Here is a 15,836-nt window from a genome sequence, read left to right on the forward strand (position 1 = left end):
TGACAACAGTTGCTGAGTGACAACTAAAACCATGTTGCCCGCATCAAAGTCAAGCGAGTGTACCACGATGTGATACTAGTACCATTAAAACCTTTTTGCGGTTGTTGTTTAAAGTGTGAGCTTGCTGTCAGTAAACTTTGGAGGTTTAAATCAACGTTTAAAATGCAAGAATCCAAACGTGACAACCTGAGAAGCCACATACGTATCGTACACTTACCAACGTGTCTTCATGATGTCGTCCGTCTTCTACCGCTCACGTTTGAAGAGAACTCCTAATGAATGCACGCATCTTTTAACGCCGTCTCTCGGCACTCTTGGGACTTGGTGTTAACATCCTGGGAAGTCTATTTTACTTGAGTAAAGCTGTACTTTACTTCAGTAGTGCTTATTCTGATGACTGTTTATTTTTACTCTCTACACGTGAAAAAAGATTTTTTAATAGTTTCTTCTCCATACTTTGTCAAAATAGGGAGATTACTTCTTAAGGGCCACTGTCATGAAATGAATGATTTTTAGTATGTTATTAATGAAAAGACAGCAGCCCGTATGGACCCATCCGTTTTTTCACCACAAAACATGATTTTGATGTATATGGTTTTTGTAACTCCCGCCATGAATATCCTCTCGAGGGATTTGTTTTCGAGAAGAAGCAGGAAGTGACGTACAGGGCAGTAGCGCACTCAAGGAGTCTTGTCTGTTGATACTAGTTTTACCTGCTGGAAGGTAGCTCGTTGTTCCTGCATGTTAGCCAAAATGCCGGCTCGTTGTATTACTGGATATTGCTCGAACACGCGGGAGGATGGAGTCATTCTTCATACTTTTCAAAAAGACCCGGTTCGTAATGAAAAATGGATTGCACAGGTGCAAAGAACGAGGGCTATGTGCGTTCCAAATGATGACAGCTAGGTGTGTATAGAGCTACTAAAAAAAAATAATCGTTTGGACGGGGCGGGGGATGTAATCCTCTCAGAATGTAACAAAAGATCTGTGCACCTAAATCAGGGGTGCTTAATGTGTCGATGTAGCCGTCGGGGCCGAGCACGGCTTTGGATGAGCCGCTGCTGAAGCTGTGCCTCGTCCACTGCGCTCACGGCTTCGGCCAGGGTGCCTCATTCCAGCGCCGAGCTGGGGTGGCTCATCATGGCACCAAGTGGGGCCGGGGTGGCTCGTTGCAGTGTCAGGCTGTGGTGGCTCATCTCCGCCGCGCGGAGGTAGATCGGACAGGGAGGTGGTTTAGCTCGTCGTCGCTCACGGGCAGGGTTGTTTTTATCACCACCGCGCAGAGGTGGATCGGACGGCAAGGCGGTTTGACCGTGATCTGCATATCATCTAAATATGGATCGGAATGATAGGGTAATATTGCCCCGGTAACTTCACTCGGTTGTGAGATGTTCTCTTCTTCAAAAAGAGCTCCCGTGTCAGAAGGGGCGTGTCCCATCGTAGGTGGCACACCGCGCTTTCAATGGCGAATGTGCCAGTGTGACGTCACGGACAGGAGTTGCAGCCAATATGGCGACCATTTGAATATCGAATGAGACTTCCGCAACTTTGCACATGTTTGACGCGCTCTCCGCTCATATTTATGTTTTTGTATCGACATTGAAGTGTCTGCTATATGTATTTTTCATTACAGTATCTATTTTAGAATGTTTATGGGGATGACACTTGACCTTTAAAGATGCAATACAAAAACAGACGTGAGATCGATTTTGAGAAGAAAGATACAGTAGTTTGTCTCCCAATTGCCTTATTTAAGGGAATTATTTGATAATGTCGGTTTGAGAATGATGTTTGACAAATGTGTTTGTCTTATGGTCCCAGAAAATCGTACCACAGTTTTTCTTCTCCAAACACTGTGTCAGACCCAATTCTCTACATGTGTGTGATTTTCGTTTTCATGGATACTCACTTCATGGAAAAAGACAAAACACACTTTAAAATTAGTCAAGATATCCACTTTGTAGAAGTGCTATTTTCTTCCGTATTAAATAAATCACAGAACATCATATTTCATCTCTGGCATTTCATATTTTACTTTGTGATTATGTCATTAATATTCAAGAGGTTGTGCAATTCTTGTGACCAAAACAAAAACAAATGATTTATTTGGGTTGATTCACTGCCATTGACGGCTTTTGAAGTCAAATGTCCACGTTAACGTGAAGGACTGTCCGAGAACGAGTGGCCTCAAAGGTTTAAAGGGGGTCTCCAACATAGGAACACTCACATTTTTGTAAAAAAGACAATGGGGAAAAAAAAAATGAAAAAAAATTTCTATGACACCTGCTACCTTAATTAGGACAAGCAGAATATTTAACGTATTCATGGCAGCTAAAGAGCGACGCTTAGCCACGGACTCACAGCTTCTTGAATATGTGTCTGCGAATATACGACAGCTTCATACTGTATATCAGAGGGTTGATAAGCGGCGGAATGACCACAAACTCCAGAGATAGAAAGATGGCCAAGAAGCGATTCAAGTCCTCCATTTTGTACCTGCTCAGAGCGATGTCGCTAAACGCGGCAACGGAATAAACGACAAAGGAGACCATGTGCGGCAAACAGCTCTGGAATACTTTCCCTTTGAATTTGGCTGAGCTTCTCCAGGTGACATTTATTATGCGGGTGTACGTGTAGAGGACAAAGGCCAAAGGGAGGAAAACTGTACAGATGGTTATGAACATGCCCACCACGTTGTTGACCCCGGTGGGCACGCACGATAGCTTGACCACGTTCCAGTTGGCGCAGAACACCTTCTGGATCTCGTTGCCGCACAGGGGCAGCGTTGCCGACAGTGAGATCAGTATGGAGAGAATGAAGACTGGGAAGACCCACGCCAGGGCGACCAGGATCAGGGCCTTTTTCGCCGTCATCATGCTGTGGTACTGCAGCGGGTGGCACACGGCCAGGTAGCGGTCGTAGGCCATGACGCACAGCGTGGTCATCTCGTTGGCGGCGTACGTGTAGATGAAGTAGATCTGCGCGAAGCAGGCGAAGCGTGAAATCAGGTGAGCGTCGGAGGTTAGGTCCAACAGGAAGCGGGGGAAGAAGCTCGTGGAGCCGTACAGGGCGTTGAAGGACAAGCTGGCCACGAATATGTACATGGGCTCGTGAAGGGTCTTCTCACGGCAGATCGTCTGCACCACCGCCAAGTTGGCGCACACGATGAAAACGTAAAGCAGGAGGCACCAGGTCAACGCCGGGTAGCGGTACGGCCCGATGTTAATGAACATGGTGAGGTTAAAGTAAGGAGATACCGTTAGGTTGGGCATCCTTGCACAAACACGTACGCGTGACTCATAATTTATACGACAGCACCTGTGAAAAGAAATGTGGAAATCATTTATGAGTGGAAACTACGCATCACCTTTTCTCAGTATTTTAAAGGCAACGTTGTACACGTGTTAGTCCACCTGACCATTTGCATCACCGGGAAATAAAATGTATAATGGAATGTATGTAAAATACATTTTTCAAAGGTAATGTCTCTGCACATGAATTAGATGTTGCATATTTAATGAATAAAATCCAGAAGATGAATATACTGTCATCTACTTTGAACACTGGAAAAAGCATTTGCCTGTCCCCACTTCCGAAAAAAGCAGAAATCAAATTATTAAAATCCCTCAGAAATGTTGTATTTTTAATTGATGATACCTCTTATTCCTACTGTACTATATTTTATTTTTGTTGGGGAACAACATAATACGCATTGAGTTCGAATTCACACTTGAGTCATCCTCTTGGTTTACCACAAAGTCCTGTTAATCAACAGATTACAGCCTCTTGACAAATTTGCAAAAGTTGCATTGAATCATTCTGATTCTCTGCAGGCCATTCAAACTTTACTCATTCATTTTTCTCTATATTTGATAACATTTCAACTATTTCTGTGGAGAGAGTACTTCAAATCTCGGCTCAGTCCTGACTTTTATTTTTTTAATGTTATTTCAATTTTATTAGCTCGATTTGTATTGTGAATATCCTCTGAGCTCAAATGTTGTTGCTTTATATTCGATATATTTCCTGATGCTATGCTAAAAACTCACTTCTGATTCTTTCGGTCCTGTTACTCAAATAGGAAGTTTCAGTTCAATAAAAATTCAACATTTTTATGTATTATCAGACAGAGTTGTAAAATTGTGGCTTATTTTCATAAGAGTTACAACAGGCAAACTGAGCCAATTTGGTGTCATCCCTGTTGAAGAAATATTTATTTAATTCTAATGTCATTAAAATCAAAAGCCACAAATTTTGAACACCCCAAACCTGACGGTAGAGTGCCTGTGGATGCACATCATGTATATTTCCTGTACTTTACAGTATATTGTCTCTGTCACACACCTCTTCATTTTTAACTACAGACAAAAAGCAAAGGAACGGATCCCTGTCTATAAATCGCATTGCACAAAGTCAGGCGAGCGTACTACAAATACCGTTGGTGACCCCCTCGGGAAAAACCGCTTTTCTGCCTACTCCTCGAATCCGCCACAACAATCATCATCGTCATCACCAAATGTGATTTAAAACCTATTTTGCTTCTGAATAGTTTTGTTCTGTTGTAGTTTGTCCTTTGTCCTCTCGGCATCATGAGGGTTTACCCTAAATAATCTGTTGAGATTCAAACAACGGTTTAAAATGTACGGATACAAACATGAGCCACTGAAAAGGCACACACGTACTGAATACTTACCATGCTGTAGTCCGTCTTCTACTGCTGACGCTTGAGGAGAACTCACCATGAGTGGACGCGACTTTTAATGCCGACTGTCGGCACTCTTGGGACTTGATCTGATCCCGTCGCAGTGGTGGGAAGTAACTAACAACAATTACTCTACTTCAGTCGATCTATACTTTGCTTAGTAACTTGGAATTAACAGTAGAAATTATTTTGCTGATGACTTTTTAATAGTACTCCCTAAATATGGGGAAACAAAACTTTCAATTGAAGCTGCTGCGCACCAAGCGACTGGGCCGAACCCAACTGAACTGTTGGAGTACTGTGCGTAGTTTGGCAACTGTTTCCATGAGCGACCGATTCATCAACCACTTTTTATCACTACTGTTAAATTTAAATTGCCGGCACACACCATCGCAAAATCGTCGTTTAAAGTATTATATACAAGCTTTCGCTTACAGTGAAGAAAATAAGTATTTGAATACCTTGCTATATTGCAAGTTCTCCCGCTTGGAAATCATGGAGCGGTCTGAAATTTTCATCATAGGTGCACGTCCACGGTGAGAGAGATCATCTAAAAAGAAAAATCCAGAAATCACAATGTATGATTTTTTTTTTTTTAACAATTTGTGTGATACAGCTGCAAATAAATATTTGAATACCTCAGAAAACCAATGTTGCTTGGTCCCAGTCGCCTTTGTTTGCAATTACAGAGGTCAAACGTTTCCTGTAGTTGTTCACCAGCTTTGCACACACTGCATGATGGATTTTAGCCCACTCCTCCACACGGATATTCTCTAGATCAGACAGGTTCCTGGGCTGTCGCTGAGAAACACAGAGTTTCAACTCCCCCCAAAGATTTTCTCTTGGGTTTAGGTCTGGAGACTGGCAAGGCCACGCTAGAACCTTGATATGCTTCTTACGGAGCCACTCCTTGGTTTTCATGGCTGTGTGCTTCGGGTCGTTGTCATTATCATGTTGAAAGAGCCAGCCACGACCCATCTTCAATGCTCTGACTGAGGGAAAGAGGTTGTTCCCCAAAATCTCACAATACATGGCCGCCCACGGTCATCCTCTCTTTAATACAGTGCAGTCGTCCTGTCCCATGTGCAGAAAAACACCCCCAAAGCATGATGCTATCACTCCCATGCTTCCCAGTAGGATTGGTGTTCTTGGGATGGAACTCGTCATTTGTCTTCCTCCAAACAAGGTTAGTGGAATTATGACCAAAAAGTTCCATTTTGGTCTCATCTGGCCACAAAACCTTCTCCCGTGACTCCTTTGTATCATCCAAAAAGAAGGGGGACTTTCCGTGCCATGCATGATTTCAATCCATGACGTCTTTGTGTATTACCAACAGTCACCTTGGAAACGGTGGTCCCAGCTCTTTTCAGGTCATTGACCAAGTCCTGTCATGTAGTCCTGGGCTGATTCGTCACCGTTCTAAGGATCATTGAGACCCCACGAGGTGATATCTCGCATGGAGCTCCACTCCGATTGAGATTGACCGTCACGTTTAGCTTCTTTCATTTTTCTAATGATTGCTCCAACAGTAGACCTTTTTTCACCAAGCTGCTTGGCAATTTCTCCGTAGCCCTTTCCAGCCGTGTGGAGTTGTACAATTTTGTCTCTGGTGTCTTTGGACAGCTCTTTGGTCTTGGCCATGTTACAAGTTTGAGTCTTACTGATTGTATGGGGTGGACAGGTGTCTTTATGCAGCTAACGACCTCACACAGGTACATCTGATTCAGGAGATTACATGGAGTGGAGGTGGACTTTTAAAGGCGGACTAACAGGTCTTTGAGGGACCCAAGTACAACACGATGAGGCAACAGAAAGTTGAAAAGCATTTTAATAATCAATTTAAAATCGATAACTTTCAGGTTCATTCAAAGCCAGGATATAGAGCAGTTCACTTTCGAGAGGGTCAGGCTTTGAAGCTGGGAAATTTTTCATGTGCCAAACGATGGAATGTTCCCATAATTTACAGATAGCAGTTCAGGAAATTCTCAGATTTGACTGTCGTTTAAATTTGCGATTCCCAGAGAGCAGGAAAAGGGAAACTCACACTAACTTGATCTGGCGGGGCTTCCTGTCCTGGACGGAAAGCTGAGCGGATTCAAAGGGTGGCGTTGTCGTGTCTTGTATGGCTGATCTGTTGGACACTGACACTGATTGCATCATGAACTCAGAGGGTGTTGGTGGCTATGGCTGACAAACTGTGATTGGCTGGCTGTTTTACTGCGACAAGTGAAGCAGTTTTAACCCTTCAAAGTTCCCTCGTAAACCTGCTCCCTTAAGGAGTAGTACGGCTGATATTTTGTTTGAGCAAAATCGTCATCGCGATGCACGTGTGTGCAATGTCTTCCCATTTGCTCGGAAAGAAACGTTTTCGATCAATGTCTTCGACCAGTCTTGGGTCATGACCCACAGCGTGGTCATCTCGTTGCTGGCCTACACGTGTAGCTAAAGTACATCTGCGGAAAGCAGGCAGCGCGGGAAATCGGATGCGCGGCGGACGCGAGATCCAGCAGGAAGCGGGGGAAGAATCCGATGGAGTCGTACAAGGCGATGAAAGACAAGCTGGCAATGAATATGTACGTGGGCTAGTGAAGGGTCTTCTCGGAGCAGATCGTCAGCACAGAATGAAGACCTAAAGCAGGAAGCACGTGGCCAACGCCGCTAGCGGTACGGGCCGATGTTCACAAACATGGTGAGGTTAAAGTAAGGAGATGCGTTTTACGTTGGTCATCCTTTCATCCCCACCTGCTCGCGGCTCATAAAAACCAAGCAGTGGGACCTGGTTGAACATGCTCAAAAGACTAAACAAATGTACACCTGTTGCATTTCCGATGTCACTCTCCAGAATAAAACTCGGCAGGCATGCAGCAACTTTATGAGTGTGCAATATGGGTTCAGAGACATTTTTGTAACAGAGCACATAATTGTTAAAAATGCATTGGTTGGAAAATGATTTGCATCACAAAGACATCCTTAAACTATGCACAAACTGTAAGAACTTTATTTTGTAATATAAGAATTGATGCATTTGTCGTACTGTGTTGCGTATTCTTGTTTGTCCATTCAAGACAATAGTATTGTTTTTGTTTTAATTCCTCATTTTTAAAAAAGACCATTGAAGCACCAAGTTTTCCAAATGTTTTTGAGATATTATGGTGAAAGCTGGAGCTGGCTACTAGTGCGGACTGAATGAGTGGAAAGAATAGGGAAATAAAATGCCAGTATTTTGGTTATCATTTATTTTAATAGTCCATCAGCAACATATTGGGGGGAAAATGAACGATGAACTTGTTTGTTTTTAGACCAGTCAACTTAATTTGAAATTTTGAATTCTGAATTATTAACTGAACTACTTCAGTTTTAGAATAATTACTTCAACTTTGAGCTAGTTTGCGGAGAAAATTAGCTTTCCCAACAGTGATCCTGTAATATTTCACATTGCAAAATATATTGCAGGTTTGATGAAAATTGTAAAGTAAATTTTTCCATCAGGTGCAGCTCTAACAAGGAGTAGTCTCGAGAGTATCCATTAGTGTCGCTTTGACAACCTCACAGCATCTTGAAAATGTGCCTGCGTATGTCTGTTAGCTTCAGACCGTACAAAACGGGGTTGAGAAGCGGCGGAATGACCACGAACTCCAGAGATAAGATGACGGCCACGTAGGAGTTCATCTCCTCCACGTTGAACCTGCTCAGGGAGATGTCACAAAATATGGCAATGGAGTAAACGACAAAGGAGACCATGTGCAGCATACAGCTCTGGAATACTCTCCCTTTGAATTTGACTGAGCGTCTCCAGCTGACATTTATGATGCGGGTGTACGTGTAAAACACGAAGGCCAGAGGGAGGAAAATCGTAGTCGTGGTCATGAACATGCCCACCACGTTGTTGACCACGGTGGGCACGCACGATAGCTTGACCACGTTCCAGTTGGCGCAGAACACCTTCTGGATCTTGTCACCGCACAGGGGCAACGTCGCAGACAAGTAGATGACCGTGGTCGCAAAGAAGACCGGTAAGAGCCACGCCAGGGCGGCCAGGATCAGGGCCTTTTTCGCCGTCATCCTGGTGTGGTAGCGCAGCGGGTGGCACACGGCCAGGTAGCGGTCGTAGGCCATGACGCACAGCGTGGTCATCTCGTTGGAGGCGTACGTGTAGATGAAGTAGATCTGCGTGAAGCAGGCGACGCGCGAAATGGGGTGAGTGTCGGACGCCAGGTCCAGCAGGAAGCGGGGGAAGAAGCCCGTGGAGCCGTACAGGGCGTTGAAGGACAGGCTGGCGACGAATATGTACATGGGCTCGTGTAGTGTCTTCTCGCGGCAGATCGTCAGAACTACGGCCCAGTTGGCGCACACGATGAAGACGTAAAGCAGGAGGCACGTGGCCAACGCCGGGTAGCGGTACGGCCCGATGTTCACGAACATGGTGAGGTTAAAGTAAGGCGATACCTTCACGTTGGGCATGCTTGCATACCCACCTGCTTGCGGCTCACAAAAACCTATTCGACAGCGTCTGAGAAAAGAGAAATTGGAATCATTCATAGGTTTTCCATTTTATTAAAGACAATGTAGAACTTGGGCTATTCCACTGTGCTATTTGTATCACCAGGCAATAAAATGTATAAATGCACATTTTTATCAAAAACGTTCATGGTGTCGGTATGCTCTTAGCATAAATGCTGTTGGCCAGTTGGATATTATCCTTGTTAAATAAATATTGATTTAGTATTATTTTTGTCATTTATAACAAAAAGTAACAAACGCACACATTGGCAGGCATTTTTTTTAATCAATCACAAATCTGATGAGAAAATTCTTGTAGATGCACATAGAGTACCTGTACTGTATAATCGTTGTCTGTGTCTCACATGTCTTCATTTTTACCTGCTAGACAAAAAGCAATGGGAAGGAATACACATATCAGCAACCTTGTCTATAAATCAAATTTATTATAATACGCCACTGTTGCGGGCTTGTTTGGTTTTATGTTGTGGTAAGGTTAACTAACATTATTGTGAAGCGAGTTGAATATGTGCCCCTGACCTCAGCAAGGACCCCTCGGTAATTATATTCTCAAACCACCGTGGAATGGGCACCATCTTGCTCTGGCTAATCTTTATTTCCACAGTCTTAAAAGGCAATGTCGGCGTACATCAGCACCACTAAACTGCTTTCACGAAAAGCACTTAAGTGTTTACTCCTCAAATCTCCCCCGATTATGTCTGAATTTGGTAAAACCATTTTCTGACTTCGGGCAAAAGGCAGACGACCTATTAGAAAAGTCGCCAGTCAAATTTAGGGCACATGTTAGAAAAGGTAGACTGACAACAGTTGCTGAGTGACAACTAAAACCATGTTGCCCGCATCAAAGTCAAGCGAGTGTACCACGATGTGATACTAGTACCATTAAAACCTTTTCGCGGTTGTTGTTTAAAGTGTGAGCTTGCTGTCAGTAAACTTTGGAGGTTTAAATCAACGTTTAAAATGCAAGAATCCAAACGTGACAACCTGAGAAGCCACATACGTATCGTACACTTACCAACGTGTCTTCATGATGTCGTCCGTCTTCTACCGCTCAGGTTTGAAGAGAACTCCTCGTGAATGCACGCGTCTTTTAATGCCGTCTCTCGGCACTCTTGGGACTTAATGGCAACGTAGCGCCGTCCTGGGAAGTCTACTTTAATAGAGTATTGCTTTTTCTGATGACTGTTTATTTTTACTCCGTACATGTGAAAAAATATTTTTTTTAAAGTTTCTTCTCTGTGCTTTGTCAAAATAAGGTGATTACTTCTTAAGGACGCAACACAAAAACAGATACAAGTGAGATTGATTTTAAGAAGCACTGTCACCCAATGTCTTTTTTAAAAGAAAGTTCCGGTGGTTTGGAGTAACAAAGTATCCAATAGGTCATGTAATATGTACCCTAGCTTGATAATGTGATGTTAAATCCTCTCTCATTTAATAGTGTTTTGAGAAGACTTTTATCGACAATTACAAATTATCATGTGCGCCATCATTTTCGCGAGTCACATGACCTGTGTGGGCGGATGTCACGTGTTACGTGCCGTTCCAAACGCTCGATTACATGGGACACCTTTATGCCCAGCGCTGATTTCTCGGATTTATCCTCATCTGATGAAGAAATAGCAGTATCGGTTGATCGGGAAGACGGAGGAATACTTCCATACAGATTTGAACCTGTGGCTGTAAATAATGTTGAATATTCGGATGGTTCTTTGGGCGGAATCATGCGGCATCTGACAAGCGAGCTCCGCCAAGCTCGGCGGGAAGATAGCGAGCTCGCCGGGGGAGCGAGTTCCAGGGCTCGGCGGGGACCACGCTCCGTATCATTCCGCCCAAAGAACCATCCGAATATTCAACATTATTTACAGTCACTGGTTCAAATCTGTATGGAAGTATTCCTCCGTCTTCCCGATCAACCGATACCGCTATTTCTTCATCAGATGAGGATAAATTTGAGAAATAAGCACTGGGCATCATGGTGTCCCATATGATTGAGCGTTTGGAACGGGACGTAACACGTCACATCCGCGATCGCAGGTCATGTGCCTTGCGAAAACGGCGGCACAGCTGAAAATTTGTAATTGTCGATAAAAATCTTCTCAAAACACGATTAAATGAGAGAGGATTTAACATCACATTATCAAGATAGAGTACATATTACATGACCTATTGGATACATTGTTACTCCAAACCACCGGAATTTTCCTTTTAAGAGAATTATTGGATGATGTCAGTTTGAGAAGGATGTGTGGCCAATGTGTTGTCTTGTGCTCGAAGAAAATAGCACCAAAGTATTTTCTTCTTCATCTGATTACAAGCACTATCTCAGGCCTGATTCTGTTCGTGTGTGATTTTCATTTTCACGAATACTCGTGTCCAGAATTATTCTGAGTTTCTAACAAAGGCCACAATGGAGGCAGTCTGAAACTCATTGAGCTTGGCGTTTTCCATTTGTAAATGTCACTGAAGTCTGGGTTTGTAGAAGTGTGTTATTTTCTTCCTTGTGAAATAAATCACAGAACAGCATATTTAATCTGTGGCATTTCACATTTTACTTTGTGATTATGTCATTAATATTCATGCGGTAGTGCAATTACATGTGACAAAAAAAAACCCCAAATGATTTATTTGGGTTAATTCACTGCCATTGATGGCTTTTGATGTCTAATGTCCACGTTAACTTGGAGGACTGGTAGAAAATGAGCAGAATATTTAAAAAGTCTTCATGGCAGCTAAAGTGCGACGCTTAGCCACGGACTCACAGCTTCTTGAATATGTGTCTGCGAATATACGACAGCTTCATACTGTATATCAGAGGGTTGATAAGCGGCGGAATGACCACAAACTCCAGAGATAGAAAGATGGCCAAGAAGCGATTCAAGTCCTCCATTTTGTACCTGCTCAGAGCGATGTCGCTAAACGCGGCAACGGAATAAACGACAAAGGAGACCATGTGCGGCAAACAGCTCTGGAAGACTCTCCCTTTGAATTTGGCTGAGCGTCTCCAGCTGACATTTATGATGCGGGTGTACGTATAGAGGACAAAGGCCAAAGGGAGGAAAACTGTACAGATGGTCATGAGCATGCCCACCACGTTGTTGACCACGGTGGGCACGCACGACAGCTTGACCACGTTCCAGTTGGCGCAGAACACCTTCTGGATCTCGTTGCCGCACAGGGGCAGCGTTGCTGACAGGTAGATGAGTGTGGTCAGAAAAAAGGCGGGTATGACCCACGCCAGGCCGGCCAGGGTTAGGGCCTTTTTCACCGTCATCCTGGTGTGGTAGTGCAACGGGTGGCACACGGCCAGGTAGCGGTCGTAGGCCATGACGCACAGCGTGGTCATCTCGTTGCAGCCGTACGTGTAGATGAAGTAGATCTGCGTGAAGCAGGCGGCGCGCGAGATCAGGTGCACGTCGTTCGCCAGGTCCAGCAGGAAGCGGGGGAAGAAGCTGGTGGAGCCGTACAGGGCGTTGAAGGACAAGCCGGCGACGAATATGTACATGGGCTCGTGAAGGGTCTTCTCGCGGCAGATCGTCAGCAACACCGCCAAGTTGGCGCACACGATGAAGACGTAAAGCAGGAGGCACCAGGTCAAAGCCGGGTAGCGGTAAGGCCCGATGTTCATGAACATGGTGAGGTTAAAGTAAGGAGGCGCCGTTAGGTTGGGCATCCCTACTCAAACACATCCTCGAGACTCGATCTGTTATTTGACAGCGTCTGTAAAACAAAGACGTGGGAATCGGTCATATGTCGAATCACATGGCGAGTTCAAATGGAAACGCCGTCAAGCACCATTTAGACAAAAATCCAAACACACCAGTGCCATACAAATTTAGCTGTCGCGACTGTCATCTCCATTTACAGTAATCTTGAGCCTGCACATAATATGCTTTATAATTTTTGCGCTCGCTATTTCATTTTAGCCCGCTGGCAATATAGCAATGTGCGAAATTGATTTTTTACATTTTATTTTTTACATGTATATATATTTGTATTTTATTTTTTCTTTGATCTTATTTATACCGATTTTTTTTTCTAGCTGCAGTTTGTTAAAGTGCTCTATAAATATAGTAGTTTAATTTTTCACAATTGTTTTTCGCATTTTATATCAATAAAAAAATGGGTTCAACCAGTGGATATTTGATCAAATGTATTTTTAAATTAGCAATACATTTTACACAAAATTTAGTTATTTATTATTTGAAGCAGCAAAAAAGATTTTAGGGGCCACTCAGGAGCAAAACGTGTCAAGTCTGAAGAATCGTCTCTTGAAAAGTAACAAAACTTTCCGTCACTGAATCGATGACGAGTGGAATCGGGCCCACAGATTTTCCCGACGAATCCTTCGCCGATCGTAATGAGGAGGATTACGGACTTTGTTTAGTTCCGTAGCTGTACCTATCGTACTCTTGTCTCTTCATTGGAATTTTTATCGTGATGGGAAAATACTGGATTTGTCTCTTTTGGAGCAGAACTATTTTCTGACAATAACTGAGTACCTGCAGCCTAGTTTGGATTCTGTCTGTCTGTTCATAACTCTCCGCCTCTCTTTCCCGTCTGTGCCTTCTCAATGAAAAAACAAGAACAACCTCCCTCTGTCATGTGCTCAACTTGCTTGTCTACACGTTCTCTCGACGCCATCTTCTCCTTCGCTTTCAACGCCCGCCTCATTGTCATCGGTCTTCATATTCATCCCGGTTATGCTCGGTGTACGGTCGGCCACCCACGGGGGGGAAATCAACTCGCGGCCCGACGTTTACGTTGTGTTGCGTATTACGCGCATGCAAGCGGAGATTCAGAGTGAAAGAGAAGAGCTGGTAGGGTGGTGGGGACGATGCCTTGCTCAAAGGAACCTAGACAGTAAGCAACAAGCAGACAAGCATCTCTCCAACAAGTAGTTGCTCTTATTTTTACATTTTTTTTTTTTTTGCCCGCAGTGGGACTCAAACGTCTGCAGTACAACTCCAAAGCCGCCAACAGACCTTACAGACTGAGCTACTTATGCAGAAATTGGATATCCCCCCCCCCCCCCCAGCGCCCCATGGAGAGGTGTTAGCGACATTTCAGCAAGCTATAAATGAGATTTATTTTAAAGGGCTCCTGTTGATGCCTTGCTTGGTTTCGCGTTGTGGGTGGAAAAACCTCGTGGCCCCCGTCAGGCCCCTTTGTAAAGCTTGATCTAAACCCACCACTGGTGGGATGATCACCTTTATGCCGTTCCTACAAGCAAAGTCTTGAAAGGCAACATGCCGCAGAACATCAGCACTTTATTCAACGGGTTTCATAAAAAGTACTCAACACGTTCGAGTGACTGTTCACTGCACAAAGTTCCTCAGACTACGGCTTAACGTGGTAGAACCATCAGTCTTCTAGACCGCTTGACTTGTTCAGCCAACCCCATCTGAATTCAGCCAAAAAAGCAGACGACACACTGCACTGGTCAGCAATCAATTTAAATTCGATTCGATGAGCAGAATACGAGCGAACGTACTGCATACTTACCGACGTGCGTCTTCATGCTGTTCCCCTCGTGTCGCTGCTCACGTTTAAAGAGACATCGGAAGTGGACGCATCTTTTAATCCCGACTCTTTGCACCCTTGGGACTTGATGTGATCGCAGTGCCGTGGTGGGAAGTGACAAAGTAATAAAAAAAATAGTACTGATGATGGATGTGGGCGGCCCGGTGGAGCAGCTGGTAAAGCGTCGGCCTCACAGTTCCGAGGACCCGGGTTCAATCCCGGACCCGCCTGTGTGGAGTTTGCATGATCTCCTCATGCCTGCGTGGCTTTTCTCCGGGCACTCCGGTTTCCTCCCACATCCCAAAAATAAGCAACATTAGTCAGACACTCTAAATTGCCCCTAGGTGTGATTGTGAGTGCGATTCTTGTCTATCTCTATGTGCCCTGCGATTGGCTGGCAACCAGTTCATGGTGTACCCTGCCTACTGCCCGTTGACATCTGAGATAGCCTCCAGCGCTCCCCATGACTCTCATGAGGATAAGCGGCAAAGAGAATGGATGGATGATGGATGTTTTTTCTAGTATTTGTATTTTATACTTGAGGTCTTATTTTTCTGATGACTTTCTACCTTTAATCTCTACATCGGTACTTTCGATTGTGATTACAAATCCATCCATTTTCTTAGCTGCTTATCCTCACAAGGGTCACGGGAGTGCTGGAGCCTATCCCAGCAGTCAACGGGCCGGAGGCGGGGTACACCCTGAACATGGAGATAAAGAGCCGCACTCACAATCCCACGTACTAATGTTGCATGTTTTTGGGGTGTGGGAGGAAATCGGAGTGCCTGGAGAAAACCCAGGCAGGCACGGGGAGAACACGCAAACTCCACACTGGCGGGTCCGGGATTGAACCCGGGACCTCGGAATTGTGAGGCCAACGCTTTCCATCTGAGTCGCCGTGCCGGGCTTGTGACTAAACGAGGGGGGAAAAAAGACGGTAACCATGACGTCATCGTCTCAGTACAAGCATTAAGTAAGGCCCAATTACTGTAGCTTCACCTCTCAAAAAAATATATATATTTTTTAAATTTATTTCCTTGGGGGTGAATGCTGCTAGACTTTTTGTCATACCAAAATTCATCCGTCAATG

At 44.4% G+C, this 15,836-nt stretch overlaps 3 protein-coding genes across 4 annotated transcripts; all 3 read right to left on the bottom strand.

Annotated features, from left to right (window-relative positions):
* Window positions 1-2,357: 2,357 nt before the first annotated feature.
* LOC133512165 (olfactory receptor 6N2-like) lies at window positions 2,358-4,697 on the bottom strand. Its single transcript, XM_061841522.1, has 2 exons — window positions 4,694-4,697; window positions 2,358-3,318 (listed from the first exon to the last, which is right to left on the bottom strand). Exon 2 carries the CDS (start codon window positions 3,270-3,272, stop codon window positions 2,358-2,360), a length of 915 nt encoding a protein of 304 aa, XP_061697506.1. The 5' UTR covers window positions 3,273-3,318; window positions 4,694-4,697.
* A 2,885-nt stretch (window positions 4,698-7,582) lies between these two features.
* On the bottom strand, window positions 7,583-10,505 carry LOC133512224 (olfactory receptor 10J5-like). Of its 2 annotated transcripts, none has more exons than XM_061841650.1 (3): window positions 10,239-10,505; window positions 9,537-9,583; window positions 7,583-9,212 (listed from the first exon to the last, which is right to left on the bottom strand). In XM_061841650.1, the coding sequence occupies exons 2-3, from the start codon at window positions 9,575-9,577 to the stop codon at window positions 8,249-8,251; spliced, it is 1,005 nt and encodes a 334-aa protein (XP_061697634.1). In that variant the 5' UTR covers window positions 9,578-9,583; window positions 10,239-10,505; the 3' UTR covers window positions 7,583-8,248. The 2 variants fall into 2 exon arrangements, with proteins under 2 accessions (XP_061697634.1, XP_061697633.1); XM_061841649.1 differs by having other exon boundaries at window positions 7,584-9,212; window positions 9,537-9,586.
* A 1,476-nt stretch (window positions 10,506-11,981) lies between these two features.
* Window positions 11,982-12,896, bottom strand: LOC133512184 (olfactory receptor 6N2-like). The gene has a single exon (XM_061841554.1). It carries the CDS (start codon window positions 12,894-12,896, stop codon window positions 11,982-11,984), a length of 915 nt encoding a protein of 304 aa, XP_061697538.1.
* Between the last annotated feature and the right edge of the window lie 2,940 nt (window positions 12,897-15,836).

This window comes from Syngnathoides biaculeatus, chromosome 14, assembly GCF_019802595.1.
Source record: "Syngnathoides biaculeatus isolate LvHL_M chromosome 14, ASM1980259v1, whole genome shotgun sequence".
Classification (NCBI taxonomy): domain Eukaryota; kingdom Metazoa; phylum Chordata; class Actinopteri; order Syngnathiformes; family Syngnathidae; genus Syngnathoides; species Syngnathoides biaculeatus.

Coding starts and splice junctions, on each gene's coding strand:
- LOC133512165 (XM_061841522.1), bottom strand. CDS start 3,272: ATGCCCAACCTAACGGTATCTCCTTACTTTAACCTCACCATGTTCATT.
- LOC133512224 (XM_061841650.1), bottom strand. CDS start 9,577: ATGAAGACATGTGAGACACAGACAACGATTATACAGTACAG. Junction 9,213..9,536: donor ACAACGATTATACAGTACAG/GTACTCTATGTG, acceptor CTCTTTTCTCAG/ACGCTGTCGAATAGGTTTTT.
- LOC133512184 (XM_061841554.1), bottom strand. CDS start 12,896: ATGCCCAACCTAACGGCGCCTCCTTACTTTAACCTCACCATGTTCATG.